General features: G+C 39.3%; 1 protein-coding gene across 2 annotated transcripts; it reads left to right on the top strand.

The window, feature by feature from the left end:
* Positions 1-10,348: 10,348 nt before the first annotated feature.
* Positions 10,349-14,799, top strand: pax1a (paired box 1a). 2 transcript variants are annotated; one of them, XM_072365980.1, is made up of 5 exons: positions 10,349-10,614; positions 11,265-11,894; positions 12,846-12,979; positions 13,473-13,686; positions 14,170-14,799. In XM_072365980.1, the coding sequence occupies exons 1-5, from the start codon at positions 10,611-10,613 to the stop codon at positions 14,265-14,267; spliced, it is 1,080 nt and encodes a 359-aa protein (XP_072222081.1). In that variant the 5' UTR covers positions 10,349-10,610; the 3' UTR covers positions 14,268-14,799. The 2 variants fall into 2 exon arrangements, with proteins under 2 accessions (XP_072222081.1, XP_072222080.1); XM_072365979.1 differs by lacking the exon at positions 10,349-10,614 and adding an exon at positions 10,634-10,866.
* Positions 14,800-15,048: the final 249 nt, after the last annotated feature.

Below are 15,048 nucleotides of genomic sequence, written 5' to 3'. Positions count from 1 at the left end.
TTTAATCTAAATTATTATTTAAAGCCTTATCTGGTTAAATGCCCCCAACATCTCTACAAAAAAAAAAAAAAACAGTCAAAGTTTTAAAATTCAATATGTTTGTCGGCGTTTTCATTTTTTCTTCTCTCTTACCTCAAGATCTTTTCAGCACTCCTGAGATTTATCTTTTGGCTGTTTGAAGGTGGTCAGATCAACAGAATAAAAGCCGCCAGAGTAGCTGATCTTACCCCTGCTTTAACCACCTACAGCAGTTAAATACGGATTTAATACTGATTCATTAATCATTTTTGACAATCCAATATTGGTATGCTTAACAATTTTGCACACAGAGACCATAAATAAATTAAGGAAATCAAAAAAATATTTATTTCTACTTTATTTCTACATCACACTGGGCACTGTGATGGACTGGCAACCTGTCCAGGGTGTCGCCTGATAACTGCTGGGATAGGCTCCAGCCCCCCGCAACCCAACCAACAGATTAAGCGGATATAGAAAATGGAAATGGACTTTGACACTGTAAAATTTGTTGTAAGTACACATCTACTTTTGCTCAAGTAGGATGTCTCCATGCAAGACTTCAAACTGTTTTTCTTACATTACTCTGCTGGTAATTTTAGGTATCTTTGTGCTTTAAAATATGAATGTTAAGTCCCACTGTTGCCACAATTTATGGATTAATGAGCAACATCTTGATAAAGTACAAAGCACGCTAAAATATACTCTTACACAGATCTCAAATCACAAATATCTGAAGAGGAAAAGTCTAATTGTTTATCACACTTGAGCAATATTGTGAACCTAGTGACTATAAGAAGCACATTCATTCAGGAAGGGACATGTTAAGGAAAATGGGGGAGCTATGAGGGGCTTTTTCTTGGCCGGCAAGTCCAGGCTTGGTTGCAGGCCTGTCTGTCCCTACTCAGCGCAAACATGTCAGACATTTCACCACCAGTATGAGAGAGCTGAGTCCCCCCATTCTTTTGCTGAAGGTTGAAGTGATCTCCATCTCGTGCTCTAAGCCTGATTTGTTCACAGCACGATTAACTGGGTAATGTTAAATGATTAGCTTTTAAAAGGCAAATGCTTATTCTTTCTAAATATGGAAAGCTGATGAGAGACATGAGGGATTCCTGCAATATCTAAACACTGCAAAACACACATGCATATTTTGAAAGCTGAAAGGCGATGTGTACAGATGTGACCAAAAAAATCATGTGGGCTGACTTTCTGACATAGCAAGACGCAGGTTGAACTGCTCACTTAACCAGAGCTGGGAGTCAGTTTTCACTCCCACAGTACGGCACTACAATTCACCAAGGATAGAAACGTCCAGTTGATTAATCCACGGGTGTGGGGACAAACAGGTCTCCATTATGCAGACACTAGACCCGGATTTTGCAGCTTTCAACAGATCACCGCCATGACAGACGACCACAAGCAGGAATACATAGGCATTTCAGGAAATCTGCACAGCTCTCATATGAGAAATGGGAAAACATGGCTCTAGCTGAAATTTACTGAGAACACCCAAAACAAACCCACCTCCCGGCCCAGCTGGCACCCACACAAGGGTAGAAATAGAGGAATGTATTTATGAGCATCTGGCTGTGGTTCAGTGAGGTCAGTGCACTGATAGGGTACAAGGAAAGATTGCTGCACCTCTACATAGTCACGGGAAGAAAAGCTATGTCACTTAAAGATCCTGTGTTCAATTTGAATTCTTTTTTGTAAAAACAGCAACTATATTAAGCTGCACTTCAATCAAATCCATTATGACTTCTAGTCCCAATGTCTCATGCATCCAACACGTAAAAACGCAGGCTGGGATTTTTCGCTGTAGCAACATCAATTTTCAATCTATCTTGGGAATTTCTCTTTAAGGAAAGTAAGATTATGCTGATAATATTGACTGATATCGAGCTTGGCGTTTGGAAGAAGACACATGGTTTTCATAAGCCCATTAATCTTAAAAGGAGCAACTGTCAGAAAACATAGAGTAACGTTATCCCTGACATAAAAAAGGCCTCTCCGAGGCCTTGATTTCTGGTTTGGCGGAAAACAAGATCACACTGCCTCAGATAAAAGGCCTTGAATGTCCTCTTACATAATTTTCCATTGTGGATCTGGCATTCTTAAGTTTAGCAGCACAGGATTATGCCACAACTGCAATCTCAGTAATTCACGACACAAGACTGGATTTACAGCTCAAAAAGGGTCACTTGAGGAATCACTTTTAATAATATTATTACAGGTGTCTTTGAGCTCTTCAGCTAAGTGAACAAACTAACTTCTAAGAGACAACACAAGTGAATCAAAAGGTTCTGAAGCTCAAAGTCAAAAGTTAATCATAAAAAGTGTAGAAAAATTGTGAACTGCAAATACAAGGTTAATGTCAGTTTCCACATGTGTCCCACTGTTTTTCACTCTCGGCTGATTTCCAAGTAGGGCAGCCATGAATCAGCAGCAGCCATGGACAGAGTCTGAAGTGCTCTAAAAGTAATTAAGGTTCCTCCTCTTAATTGACAACAGATCCATTCCAGCAAAGCCGACTGCTAAACAAAAACCATGCATGGAGTATAAAGAAGTGTGCATAACAATGCCTAGCAAAGCTTTCTGGCCAAACAGCATAGACTGCATAGTTTGAGCTTTCCGAGTTAATGATGTAGTCACAAAGCAAATGATCACTTACGTAACTGTAGGAAAGCTACTGACTTTAAAAAGGTTTTTATTTTGTATTCTGTGAAGTTTATGTGATTCTTTCCCCTATGCAGGTGTTTATAAAATGTTCTAATCAACCCTATCACCCAGCACGGACAGCATCTACACCCTTTGGACCCTTGGGGCATACTGAGCACTCTTTTGATTTGCCTTGAAATAATTAAAAAGAGCTGAAAGAAGTTTTATCATGATTTTCATTCCTCTAAGATGCAGGGCTGTTCTGCTCATGGCCACAGAGGGAGCAGTTTGCTATGCTTTCACACCATGTCGGTACAGTCTTTTAACATAAAACGTATTCATCAAAAGCTTTTAGATACTTAAAAAAATCCAGATAAGGACAACTTTTCATTATATGATTGATCAACAAAAACGTCTGCCTTGACTGCAGTGTCAGTGACTGCTGATGAAGGAAATGTAGACCAACAGAAAACAATAAAAAAGTTATTACAGTTGAGTTCATTCCAAGGAAATGGAGATAATCAAGTCTGTCATGTATGAATAGGTCAGAATAAACAACCATCTGGAACAATAAAAATGCATCATTCATGCCATATTGCACCACAGTTTGACTTCTTATGGTAAAATGACACTGTTGCTGGTTGTTCTGGGGTCTTTCTTTTTGGGTGCTAAAAGTACGAAAAGCAGTCTCACACCAGAGAATGAAACAGCTACCCAAGTCCACAGCACAACAGATTCATAACAAAAGGCTCAGAAATTATAATATTGCTGCACTTTAAAGGGCCACTAAATGAATACAGGACCACGGCTATCTTTAAACATTGTAACAAATATATTTGTGATATGTCAAACTATAAAGAATGTGATCTTGCACAACTGCTAGGTGTTCAAAAGGCTTATAAAGTGGTACAAGGGTTGGAAAGAGACTTTGAAACTATAAGAAAACCAAGTTGGAGTCTCATCTGATCCAGCATTGTCCAACAATTATTCACTTTGCAACTTCACTTTGGGGTTAGCCATAGAATGAACAAGGTTAGGTTTAGATATTAACACAAAATAGAGTGAGTGATAATAAATACATTGTTAAGTTAACATGTTATTAGATAGGCTACATACAAGTTTCAATATTGTTACCTTAGTGTTTCCTTACACAAAACAACAGGCAGTGAAAACCTTCACCATCGAACAATTTCTGCAACTAATATTGCGACGTCATTATGTTTTGGAACTGTGAAGAAATACCTTTTACATATTTCTCTGTGAGACTGTTGAAATGCTTCTCTCCACAGTCTAAAGATGTGCATTTTAAGTCAAGTTGTGATTGTAAATCAGCCCAATCCTTTCTTTGCTTTTAGCTTGAGGAATGTAATGGAAAGATATCTGACCACAAATCCAGTAGTGCGTCTTTGTTTCAGATACAGATTATCTCAACTGTTGAAATTGGGGCTGCAAAATGGTGTAGTGGTTAGCACTGTCACCTCATAAATAAGGAGGCTTTCAGGGGTTTGAATCTCAGCTGGGGGGTTTCTAAGTTGAGTTTGCATGTTCTCCCCATGCATGCGGGGGTTCTCTCTGGGTACTCCAGCTTCCTTCCACAGTGCAAAAAACATGCACATCAGATTGATTAGTGATCGTAAATTGACTGTAGGAGTGAGTGTTAGCATTCATGGTTGTTTGTCTCTTTGTTAGCCCTGTGATGGTGCCCATCCAGGTTAGTACTCTGCTTCTTGTTCAATAGCACCGGGAAAGGCTCCAGCTTCCCTTCGACCCTGATATGGATGAAGCGGGTATGGAAAATACTATAAAAAATACTATAGTGACAACTGATCCTCTGTAGTGGTAAACACAAGTCTGCCCACATTGTGTCATGTTATATCAATGGTGGGGAGAAATATTTTACCTTTATTATGTTTCTAAATTTCCCCCTCTAAAAAGCAGTGCGATTATAGCTCCAATGTAAAGATTCAATCTGGATTTGTAACAAATTTTCCAGTGTTTTACCTTATCTTTTCCTGTTTTATTTTATCTTAGTATTTTGGAATACTGTATATGATATGAGGTTTGCTGATGTTTTTATTTTACAATATCTATCAGCATGTTGTTATTTACTCATAAAGTTGAATAAAATCTGCTTCCTTGCTGCTCTACCACTTTTGTAGTAATGTTTCCTCTAAACAGTTACATTTCTAATTCAAGAACACCATTAATATCATTACTTTGTGCGCTAGACATTACACATTACCTGTTTCCATGCAGTGTTGCAGAGATAAGTCTAGTCTGAATATGGCTTACTCAGACAGTTACTTTCTGCTTCTCTCACTGGCACCATTTTTTATTCTCATCTGTGTTAAATCAGAGATTCTAATCAATCCAGCAACCCACTGCACTCACAGTGTCACTGAGTGAGTGTATGAGGGGGCTCTTTGTTAGAAATGACTGTTTTATGCTGGTGAATTACAGTCATCTGTCGCCATTGGTTATCTGACTACATTAACTGTACATTTTACGTGTGAACAATATGAATTTAATTGTAACCTATAACTATGTAAACAACTATCATGACATACAGTATGACACTTTTGTAACTCCAACATAAATATACCGCAATTATAGCAACTGTGATATGTTTGATCAGGTCTTGATGGTTTAAAAGAGACAGCCCTCGCATATTTCAGATGGAGCCGTTTTGTGGCATGATGTTATACCTTTGTTCTAACTGACACGATCTGCCACTCTTTAAAATAAACCTGCTTTGAGATATGTGAAATACAAGCACAGACTTTTTCCAGAAATTCCTTTTATTTATATGAATACTGACATCAGCATACAACAGACATCAGCACCCGTCTCCCCATTATGATTAAGCATAAATGAAAAAACACATGCCCAATGCTCAGACAACTCACTTAATGTAATAATTAGAAGTATGTTTAGAACAAAATGACACATGAGACGTGTTTAGTGAAGGTCACAAGCAATTATCCAGACTGGTAAAAGCTGGCATGTCTCACATGGCACCGCTGCACGCCCTCATTAGGCGTGTTCTGTGGCTCAGAGTGGGTCTTGTGGCTATAAAAGAACTGAGCTTGCTGCCTTCCAAGCCTCGTTTTAGCAGAACCTCACCAACAGGAGCACAAAGAAACTACACATCACCACCTCTAGATCAGATAGGACTGGACAAACCTTTTTTTTGTTGAGGAAGGAAGGGGGGCAACTTGACCACGGAATCTGTGTGCTTCTTTACAGGTTGGGCTTGGTTGGCTTTCAACAAGATAAACATTGATTTCTCCCTCCTTAATAATGAGCAGCAAGAGCTTTGGACAAAAACTGTGAAACTTTAGATTTAATCAAAAAAAAAAAACTCAGCACCATACAACCTCAGGTGCAAATGTTTTAGCACCAGGACAAACATCAGCCACAAAGTGAAACGATTATCTCCATCTCTCTATTTGCTTACACCATTTAAGAACTTATAGAAATATATAACATCAAATTTTCTAGACACTTTGCTTAAAACTTACAATTTCATGTTGTTCCTGGTGCGCTAAATATAGGTAAGCTGGATCCTGCGTGCTAATAATTTCCATACTGAGCTCTGAGATCACTAAACTCACAAACACTAAATCAAAACCGTAGACACAAAGAAAGCTCTTCAATAAAACACTATGGTTCATTCAGTTGTGGAAAGAAAATTGAAACCATGTCAAATATATAAACACACACATTCTGTTTTAGTTGAAATGTGAAAGACATGTTTATGACATGGTTGGGTTTCACCTGGAGATGCAGGGCTAATGTCCAGCGTGCTGCAAACTATTAGTATGTGCAAACTCTGTTCATCACATTTACGAAATATGGCGAGCCTCGGTAGGCACACACGAAAATACATGCTGCTTTTCTTTACTAATTTTAGCTCTTGTGTCATTTGCAAAGCGATTTACGGCGTGACAGCAGTGCAATCGCAGCTGAAACATCACCAGAACAATCGATTCCAGCAGACACACACTCTCACATTCTCGGTCCATTTGAGACAATGAAAAATAGAAGTTTAAATTCGCCTTAAGAGTTTAAAGACAAAGCACACTCGAGGAACTTTATCCTTTGATGACACTTAAAACCTACATCAATATTTACCGTCAGGGGTCATTGCACCTTGCGGGTGTCAGGTGTCGATTAGATGAGTTGACTTGTGTCTATATGTGAAGGCGATTTGGTGAGAAATTTTACCCTCTAACAACTTCTGCTCAAGTTTGTCATGTTAGCAAATTAAAAGAAAATTAAAAAAAAAAATCTAATTGAGTACGCTTAGAGAAAATATAGATCTTAATTTGCAAATTTCAAGGTGACACAATCAAAGTCCCTCCCGAGTTTAACGAAACACTATCTAAATGAAATGTGTATTTTCTGAACGTCAAAAATGTGACGGATAAATCCACATTGTGCCTGAAACTCATCAAAAACAATTGGAATTGTAAAAGAAACGATGTGTAATCCATACGCATGAAACAAATTTTCTCTTGGAGTTCGTCCTCATCGATATTGGAGGAAATCATGTTCGCAGGATAAAGGAAACCAACCATCAACACATTCAAGTGTGACAATAATGCAACAAAATATCAGGGTGGATCATATATTATTTGTACTATATTAAGATCTATCCATCCATTTTCTATCCCAGCATTCATTCGGCGAGAGGCGGGGTACACCCTGCACAAGTCGCCAGTCCATAACAGGGTCACACAGAAACAAACGAGATAAACAACCACACACGCGCTCACACTCACCCTAAGGACATTTTTTTTTTAGAGACACCAATTACCAAACATGCATGCTTTTGAACGGAGGAAGCCGGAGTTCAATATTAAGATGGATCTATATATCATAATGGAACTTCAAGAACGTCAAATTTAATTTTACCATCGTCCACCAAAGTGTACACGATTATTCTAGTTCACAAAGGTTAATGACATCACGAGCCTGTCGTCTAAAACCAAACCGATTCACCACAACAACGAGATGAATTACACTGCACAGCACCTCAGCGTGTGGTCCATAAATCATTGCAAATAGAATTTATTTTGGGGACTTTACATTTGGTCTTTGTATTCATGCTGCAGTGTTTCATCATGAAGCTGCGCACCGGTTATGTGACGCTAAAACTAGTGTCACCACACCGACGGCTTCTGTCCGCAGATTCTTAATTCCCGTTTGTTTTAGACTCCTTAAGCTTTCAAAAATAATTACACACACACATACATCTAGGTACGAATAAAATGAAGACATTTTATTCTTTCTAGAAAAAAGACTTTGGCAAATGGCACAGAATTCCAATAACAAAACCAGAGCGACCTGTTGAGACAACTATGAAAAGGTTAGGCTGTCGCAGTTTATCCAACCTGCAAAGTCTGGATTGACACTTTGTAAAAGCGAGTCTGCTCCAACTCACATGTTTGCCCCTCGGTGTCATTTAAACCACCTGAACTTCAGAAATTTCTGGGTCACAATCCACCATCTTCAAATATATATAAATATAAGTATAAGTATTAAGGCCTGTGACTAATACATTTATCAAGTATGAAAAAAAGACAAAAAGACGAGAAAGCACACTTAAAATATAGGAGGTAAAAAAAAAACAAAAAAACATCTCCCTCGTTTATGTACAGCACAAGTACGGAGGGTGCGTGCACTCTTTCGTGTAATTCATCTTCATTTTCCAATATTTCAAAGACCATCGCAAGAGTACAACTAGGCGTATCTACCCTTCATGTGCTACAGGACAATCATTAAGCAACGTTAAACACCTAATATCTGGTTGAGAAAACAAAACACCGACCAGCTCCAGCTAAACCATAACAATGCACAATAAGTAAGTTACTTTCCGAGTTCATCTCTTTAGATATAAAGCACATAAAAGGAAAATTCATAAAAAATAAGAGTGTAATGTGTTCGTGAACGCATCTCATTTTGATATGCAAACGATTTTACTGTAACTTGCAGATACGAAATTCAAAAATGCACAAATCCAGAAAGTCATACAATGGTGCTGATAAAATCATGCAATTCCTGAGTTGTCCAGATGAGGGGAGTCCTGTTGGCCAAGCAATGGAGAAAGGATTGAGCTATATTAGACAGTGAATGACAGAAGGTGATAGAGGGAGACTGAAAGATCATCATCAAAATACAATTTCCAGTCCATATTAAGGAGTAGAAACTGGTGAGATTTCCTCCAAAGTCCCCTCCAAATCCTGCCACATACATGCAAATGCTGGTAAATAATTCATATTCTTACTTTGTTTCCAAACAAACTGAATATAAGACAAAATAAATAAATGGATAAATACGCAAGTAAATAAATGAATGAATTAATAAATAAATGAATTAATAAATGAATTAATAAATAAATGAATAAATAAATACATAAATAACTTGCATCTAAAGTTTAGACGATCTTGGAGATCTTCTCCAGCACCCAGACTCTGCTCCTCTAAGCCGGCCTGATGCTTTCCATGTGTCCTGACCCAAGATCTGATGGTGGAGTGTAGCAGACAGAGAGGAGAAGGGTGGGGTGGGGTGGGGTGGGAGCGTGTGCGAAGGGGATAGGGACACTGCACCTTGTTACCATTGGGTCGACTGTTAAGTTTTACAAGTAACGTTTTGCGAGCTTATAAACGATACCTTCTAAACTTGCACAGGAAACTCCGAAAACATGCTGTGATAATGTACGTCTCTGGCATCCAGTCGATATCCCATAGTCTGGGAGCTCTGCGATCTACAGAGGTATCGATTACATGAGGCCATTCCCATCTTTGATGCCCAAACACTGGCTTATAAAAACACAGGCTAGTGGTGTGCAAGTTTTACTTTGCTCTGATGGTCCAATGACTCGTTTCAGAAGGATCACACCTTATCTGCCGAACGCTGCTCTGTTACATGGTCTGTTGTGATAAGTTATACAGAAAAATCAGTTGGATTTTCCGAGTAAACAAAATCATTACATTAGCAACAAATGGAAAATAGAAAAAACCATTGATGTTACAGGCTGGCATAAGATGCCACCTCAATCCTCAAGTATAATTTGGGGTTTATTGATGTCACTGAGAACTACATTTCTTATTAAAAGAATTCATCCTTCAGCCACGCATGGCTTTAAAATGTATATCTATTTAGGTAGCATAAGAAGCTGCATATTTTGTGCGAATCCAATAAATGTGACCTAAATAAAACTGTAAAACACGTAAATTCTTCGCCACAAAAGACAGATTTATTATCTATATAATAATGGCATAACCATAATGCGCTCTCTAAAAAAAGAAAGAAAGGAAAGGAAAATATACGTCCTCGATGTTAAAGTCCATTTTGAAAGGAGAATTAAATATATTTGAAGCTGAGAATGTTGTCAACGAATTCAGGAAGGTTTCTCTCCACACTCACTCCACTGAATCTAGCTCACATTATGTTTAAAGTCTTACCAGAGGGTTGCGTGTTGGATGAAACGTTTCCCACTCCACCACTTCCCCTATGTAAAATATTCAAGGAGGCTGCACGGCTCTAACCGGATGGGGTTTGTATTGGCTGACAGCGTTTCCAGCGCAGAACAACCAATGAAACCAAAGCAGTGGCTCGGCGTATAACAGCAAAGATTGACGTGGAGGACGCGTCAAATTAATTCCAGCAGACTCCGGACTCCCCGGGATAACTCCAATTTGTATTTATCGGATGAAGATCACTTTGGTGCCATTGTACGTTGCTGCCACTTGTTTCCAAAAAAAGAAGGGGAGCACGTTGCAGTCGGACAAGATTACGAGAGGTCCACCTTTTCCTCTTCTGGGGCTCATTGCTCTCGCTCCCCTTCCTTCTCTGACTACGCTCGGACGCTTTCAGCCATTTGAAGGGACACCTATATTTTCCAGCATCTCGAAACAAATAGGCAAATGGGTAAGCCCTTACCGTGTGCATGCTTCAGTGGCAGGGAGCCTATGGAAGCGTAACCAGACTCACCACGCCTGCGTAAAGACAGAAATACGCATTTGTTTTCTCTCTTCAAGTTCAGATAATGTGCATATGGAGAGGATTCTTTTGGCGACAGCTTGTCAGCTTTATTTCATAGTGCACTTTTCCAGTGCTACGATCCAGGAATGACTGTTTGAAGCTTTGAATCGTAAATGGAACCACACCACCAATTATACGGCTAGTATTTCTGTGAAGAATTTAGTGTCCATTCTTCAAACTCGCCATACTTAATGTTGGTTTTTTTTTTGTTGTGTGCGCAAGGGTGTTGGAGAGCAAAGCCAACCAAACAATTTGCACATTTTTGCACTGTTGCAAAATAGCGGCTTCGAACTAGGGGTTACCAATTCCTGTGGGCTGACATGTGAAACTCTCTAACCTCAGTTTGTGGTGTAAATTACAGCAGCTGGACTCTCACATGGATGCAGGCTGTTCATTTAAATATTGTTTAATAATTGTAATTATTTTACGAAAATAAATCACGCGTATGACAATAGTCAGTATATTTCTATTGCTTCTACTTTTCAGACGTATTTACTAATTGTAGGAGTTAAATGTATCATTCTTTTCTCCTGCAGAGCAAACCTATGGAGAGGTGAACCAACTGGGCGGCGTGTTCGTCAATGGGCGACCCCTTCCCAACGCCATACGGTTAAGAATAGTAGAACTGGCACAGCTCGGGATCAGACCCTGTGATATAAGCCGGCAACTCCGAGTCTCCCACGGCTGCGTGAGCAAGATTTTAGCGAGGTACAACGAGACGGGCTCCATCTTGCCCGGTGCCATCGGCGGAAGCAAGCCACGGGTCACAACGCCGAACGTGGTGAAAAATATCAGGGAATACAAACAAAATGATCCCGGGATCTTTGCCTGGGAGATCCGGGACAGACTTTTGGCTGATGGTGTTTGTGACAAATACAATGTCCCGTCTGTTAGCTCAATCAGCAGGATTTTACGCAACAAGATTGGAAATCTCTCCCAGCCTAACCAGTATGAAAGCAGTAAGCAAGCCTCCGCGCAGGCCGGGCTCTCCTACAACCACATATACCCCTATTCCTACCCCAACACTATGTCACCCACTGGCACTAAAATGGGCAGCCCCCCTGGAGTACCGGTGACTGCTGGACATATGAGCATATCCAGGGCTTGGCCTTCGCCACACACCGTCAGCAACATCCTCGGAATACGAGCCTTCATGGATCCTGCAGGTGAGAAAAAAACAACACTTTATGCTCCGTGCAGTCTTGGGCCTATTCTCCTCAGTGTTTGCCTCTCACTGTTCTCAAAACACGAGCTTGATAACCAGATGCTTTTCCTGTGTTAGTCTGTACGATTAATTTCCATATCCCTCGGCAGGACTTGTTATGGCTAGACAAGGACAAAATGTCCATTAATAGTTATACAGGCCTTCATTTCACCATTCATCCAGAACGCAGTAAGGCCACTCTCAATAGGCCTTTTCATGGGATGATGCATTTGCAAACACCTTGTTCACCTGCTATATCCAACCTGATCCCTCAGTTAGTCGCTACATGTATTTTCGCTTGCTTTTCTGGCCTTTTATTATGTTTGTATCCACTCTTAAGTCGAAGTGTCTTAGTGATTATTTTTGACATATAGATTCAATTTGATTTATTCAACTTGTGCGTATAAGTATAACTAAATAAGTATAAGGAAATACGTTTTCTGATGAAGAGAGTACTTAAGAATATATATGTTTTAATGTAAAACAGTGATAACAAGTGTGGAATAGCTCGAGACAATCACTGAAAATTATCTTTCAATCGGAGAAGAATAGCGATGATAAACTGCTGCTGTTTTTTAAAAACTTCCCACCTTTTAAAGATGAAATAAAAAGCTCTTAGTCGTGGAGCACACTGGAATCACACACTTTTTTTGCAGCTGAATAAAAACACACACTAAATCAGATATTATAAGATACGCTTGTTTGATTAACTCCAACATAAAACTATTTCATAGTGATTTGGAGTTTTGAGATTGAAGTGTGTTTGAGATAAGACGAGAGCTGATAAAACAGTTTAACTGTGGACAATTATTCGCGAGTGTAAATGAGACTATACTCTTTCTGTTCCTATTTTCTTAATTTCTTATTTCTTTTTTTACACACATTTGATTTGAAACTAATGTCTTCAATTCAGCAATTGCCGGGGCGGAGGGATATCCACCAAAAATGGAGGAGTGGAGCGGCGTCAACAGAGCAGCTTTCCCAGCGCCTCACACTGTCGGCGGGATTGACAAGTCAGCCATTGAGGCTGACATAAAATATCCTCAGGTAAGAAAAAAAAAGTTTTTTAAAAAATTTAAAAAAGGAAAGAAAAATCTTTTCACACGAACAGTAGGTGTGTGATTACCCCGTGTTGTGTTTAATGGATGCTCTATTCTTTGTAGAAAAGCAGTTAAAGAATTTAGGGCCAACTTTCATGAGCAAATTGTTTTTTCTTGTTCCAAAGATCTGTCAAAGTTGCGACAAGAGACTATCAAATCGTAAAGTACGGTTTCTGCTTCAGGACATTTTTACCAGCCCGGCAGGATTTTATTCATTAAATGTATATTTTGTTTTGGAAGAGAATGCCTACTTATGGAAACCTGGCTGTCTGTACATACTCCAATGACGCTTTTCTGCCAAATTTAACCCTTTATTGCAAATCAAATCATAGTTAAACTCGTGTATTTCTTTTCTGCCTATCCAAACCAAACACAATCTGTATAGTTATGCTGTTTCATCCTCTCTTTTTTAATTTTTAATTTTATGTGGTTTCCTGCAGCCTTCCTCGACACTGTCCGGTTATGTCTCGGCGTGTGCCTACTCTCCAACCAACCAGTATGGGGTGTACAGTGGGCCAGCAGGAGGCTACGTGGCCCCGGGCCACCATCACTGGCAGCCACAGAGTCCGGCCCTGTCCCACCCAGGCAGCGGGATGAGCATGCACGCAGGGGAGATCCACTCGGCAATGGCCTTCAAGCATCAATCCCGAGAAGGTAGAAAGCATGGAGGGGGAGCCACATAGGTTAACCCTAACATGATTTTGGGGACGCAGGGGAATTTTATTATTATCATTATCCATAATAAATGTTGTCATTTTTTTCTGGTCAGGTATATCCGCAGTCTCTGCCCCTCCCTCGCCCCCTTTTCTTTTCACGCACACACCCTTTCACAAAAAGAAATTACAGAACGAATGTCAACATTTAGCAAATGTCTCAGAAATTAAGTCCAATTCTTGTTCAAATTCCAATAATTAACCTTGACAAGTGGTCCAAGACCATTTTACCCACGTGCAACTGCACGGATTTTACTTTTTCTTTTTTAGATTGTAATAATTATGTTTGTGAGCACTGTTAATGGAACGATGCCAATTCTGCCCGATCGATCCACATTCGTTGTATTCACTTCTAAGAAGTAATGCTCTTTCTGTGAAGTCGCATTCAAATGCCCGCTATGTATTTTTTATCCGTGTCTTACAGGAGACAGAAAACCTCCCAGCCCCCTGAGCAAGCAGCAGCAGCAACATGAAGACTTGAACAGTGTGCACGGACTCAGTCTCCCTACCTCGTCATCATAACCGGGACTTATAACACCTTAATTACCAGACACATTTAAATGAACTCATTTCAACTGCTCCAACAGTAAGTGATCACTAACAGCTTGTTTGTGGTTGACAGTCAAACACGGGCCTATTCACATGCCTTACCAGTAGCTTTATCGGTCTTTGTGGCCATTTGAATGTAAGCTTGCATGGATGTATCGGTGTTTTCCATCACTGGTTGATAGTTTTTTTCTTTTGTTATTGTTGTTCTGTTTTTTCAGTTGAAATGTTTCATGTTGCTAGACCATATCTAATGGAGACTGCAGGACAAAATTGTGCAAATCCACTCTGTCATTGATGTTTTGTTATATAAAAAAAAGGGCTATTCTGTAATTCGACATATATCATATAAGTCTAATTTGTGGCCATGATCTCGATTCTGCAGTGACTTGACGATGTGAACAAAATATATAAATTGTCTAAATGTAAAATATATGCCAAAGCTTTAATTATATATTTTTATAAATCCCTTGTAAATATTCAAAAATAAAGGCAATCTTCAATGCCATTCTGTTGTTTTAGTCTGTATTATTTCAATACAGATTCATGAAATGGCACCAAGTGTAATCCCTAACCATCCTTTTTTGACGGAAGTAGTTCATAAGGAAACTGATATCAATGTAGAGACATGTAAATTAGAGATATAAGAGTTTTCTGTTAAAGTAAATGCTTTTTGTCAATTTGCCCATTACGCTGCTGACAGTCAGGAATTAAGCGTCAGTGTAATTGCAAATAGTGACTTTGGCCGTCTCTTAAA

Source organism: Leuresthes tenuis, unplaced genomic scaffold (assembly GCF_036924035.1).
Source record: "Leuresthes tenuis unplaced genomic scaffold, fLeuTen1.0.hap1 SCAF_15, whole genome shotgun sequence".
Classification (NCBI taxonomy): Eukaryota; Metazoa; Chordata; class Actinopteri; order Atheriniformes; family Atherinopsidae; genus Leuresthes; species Leuresthes tenuis.
The sequence above is the reverse complement of the archived record's forward strand: the minus strand, read 5'-3'. Positions and strand labels throughout refer to the sequence as shown.

What these genes read in the sequence shown, in the direction of transcription:
- pax1a (XM_072365979.1), top strand. Translation starts at nt 10,842, where the DNA reads ATGGAACCACACCACCAATTATACG. An exon ending in ACCACACCACCAATTATACG is followed by an intron (nt 10,867 to 11,264) that starts GCTAGTATTTCT and finishes TTTCTCCTGCAG; the next exon opens with AGCAAACCTATGGAGAGGTG. An exon ending in CTGACATAAAATATCCTCAG is followed by an intron (nt 12,980 to 13,472) that starts GTAAGAAAAAAA and finishes GGTTTCCTGCAG; the next exon opens with CCTTCCTCGACACTGTCCGG.